At 40.9% G+C, this 1,270-nt stretch overlaps 1 protein-coding gene across 1 annotated transcript in view; it reads right to left on the bottom strand. All coding sequences in view use genetic code 11, as the record gives it.

Annotated features, from left to right (window-relative positions):
- EGR_10226 (hypothetical protein) overlaps positions 1–1,270 on the bottom strand; it is a gene marked incomplete at both ends in the record, with an annotated part of 4,377 nt that overhangs the window by 2,141 nt on the left and 966 nt on the right. The window contains one exon of the mRNA XM_024499475.1: positions 726–912. Coding sequence (XP_024346112.1) covers positions 726–912 — 187 coding nt within the window. The remainder of the gene's footprint in view (positions 1–725; positions 913–1,270) is intronic.

Below are 1,270 nucleotides of genomic sequence, written 5' to 3'. Positions count from 1 at the left end.
TACTTCAGCTGTAGTGATAAACACATCAACTCTCATTCCACGATCTAGATATCTACCATCGCCTTCGAAATCACTAAATCAACAATTTATATTAGGCTAAAATGACGTCCTGTCCCCTCGCCCTATCAGTGCTAGCCTAAATCCACTATCCACCACGAGTGTGGTCCAAATGTCTACAACCCCAAACAGGCGTTGCAGTTTGATTTTGTAGAAGCTTTAACTAGTTGCTAATTTGTACTCTCTCTGGGATGCGAGAGCTGAGCTAATATTCTCTTCCTCTCTCCCTCCAGTATAGCCAATATGAAGCAGAGATGGACCACAGCAGGCGTACTTAAGATCACTCAAAGCCTGAACTACACGGTTGATCCGTTATTCAGCGCATAAGTGAACTCACTGATTCAGGCTCTGGTTTAGACTCAGATTCAGGGTCCCGCTTGGACATGGACTCAAGCAGACTGCACTAAGCTGTGATATCGGATAATTGCTGTCGCGTCGAATTACAAACCGATAGACCCCATCCAATGGGTTTCATTTTATTCAGCTTGCACTTAATGGCATGCGACCCAAATTATTTTGCCACCACATGCTACCACACTAAATTGACTAATCCTATCGCTTGCGACGTCTTCCGACTTCCGTCACGAATTCAAAGTAGTCCTCACATCCTTCTGTATGCCACAATGAATGAGATCAAATGTGTGGTTTTTATTCACCATGCTACTTACCGAGGGGCACCTGAAAGTTGTACACTATAAATACTATACTTCATTTCTGAATTTGTACTTGTGCTCATTGTATACTCATGTAGACCTTCCGATTTCCATCCCCTGATCACATGTACAATGGCCATATGCAGATTTTGCAAAACCATCATCCATTCCGATGAATAGTTTGTTTGACCAAACATTTCTGCTAAAAATGGTGTGATAAGACTTTGGCTGCTGTAAAGGCTTACGAATGTTCAGTATACTTAAGGTGCTTGGTTTAAGAAACAAATGTTTGTTTTTGGCTAAAGGGACAACTAAACGTCCGTTTATGCTCGCATTGTTTGCGTGTTAGATTAGAAGGTCAAATTTTGTCTAGCCATTTACATATTAGGACCTGTATGTTCTTGCTAAAATCAATTTTACCATTTCAAATATCGTTTCCATATTCATTAGCATGTGAAAGAAATAGAGATTTTAGGCTGAGGGAAAAACTTGTGTATTCACTTGCATGCAATTCTCTCAAGTGGACTGGGTATATGATAAATGACATACGGTTGGTGGCG

Source organism: Echinococcus granulosus (assembly GCF_000524195.1).
Source record: "Echinococcus granulosus chromosome Unknown EG_S00200, whole genome shotgun sequence".
NCBI lineage: Eukaryota > Metazoa > Platyhelminthes > Cestoda > Cyclophyllidea > Taeniidae > Echinococcus > Echinococcus granulosus.
The sequence above is the reverse complement of the archived record's forward strand: the minus strand, read 5'-3'. Positions and strand labels throughout refer to the sequence as shown.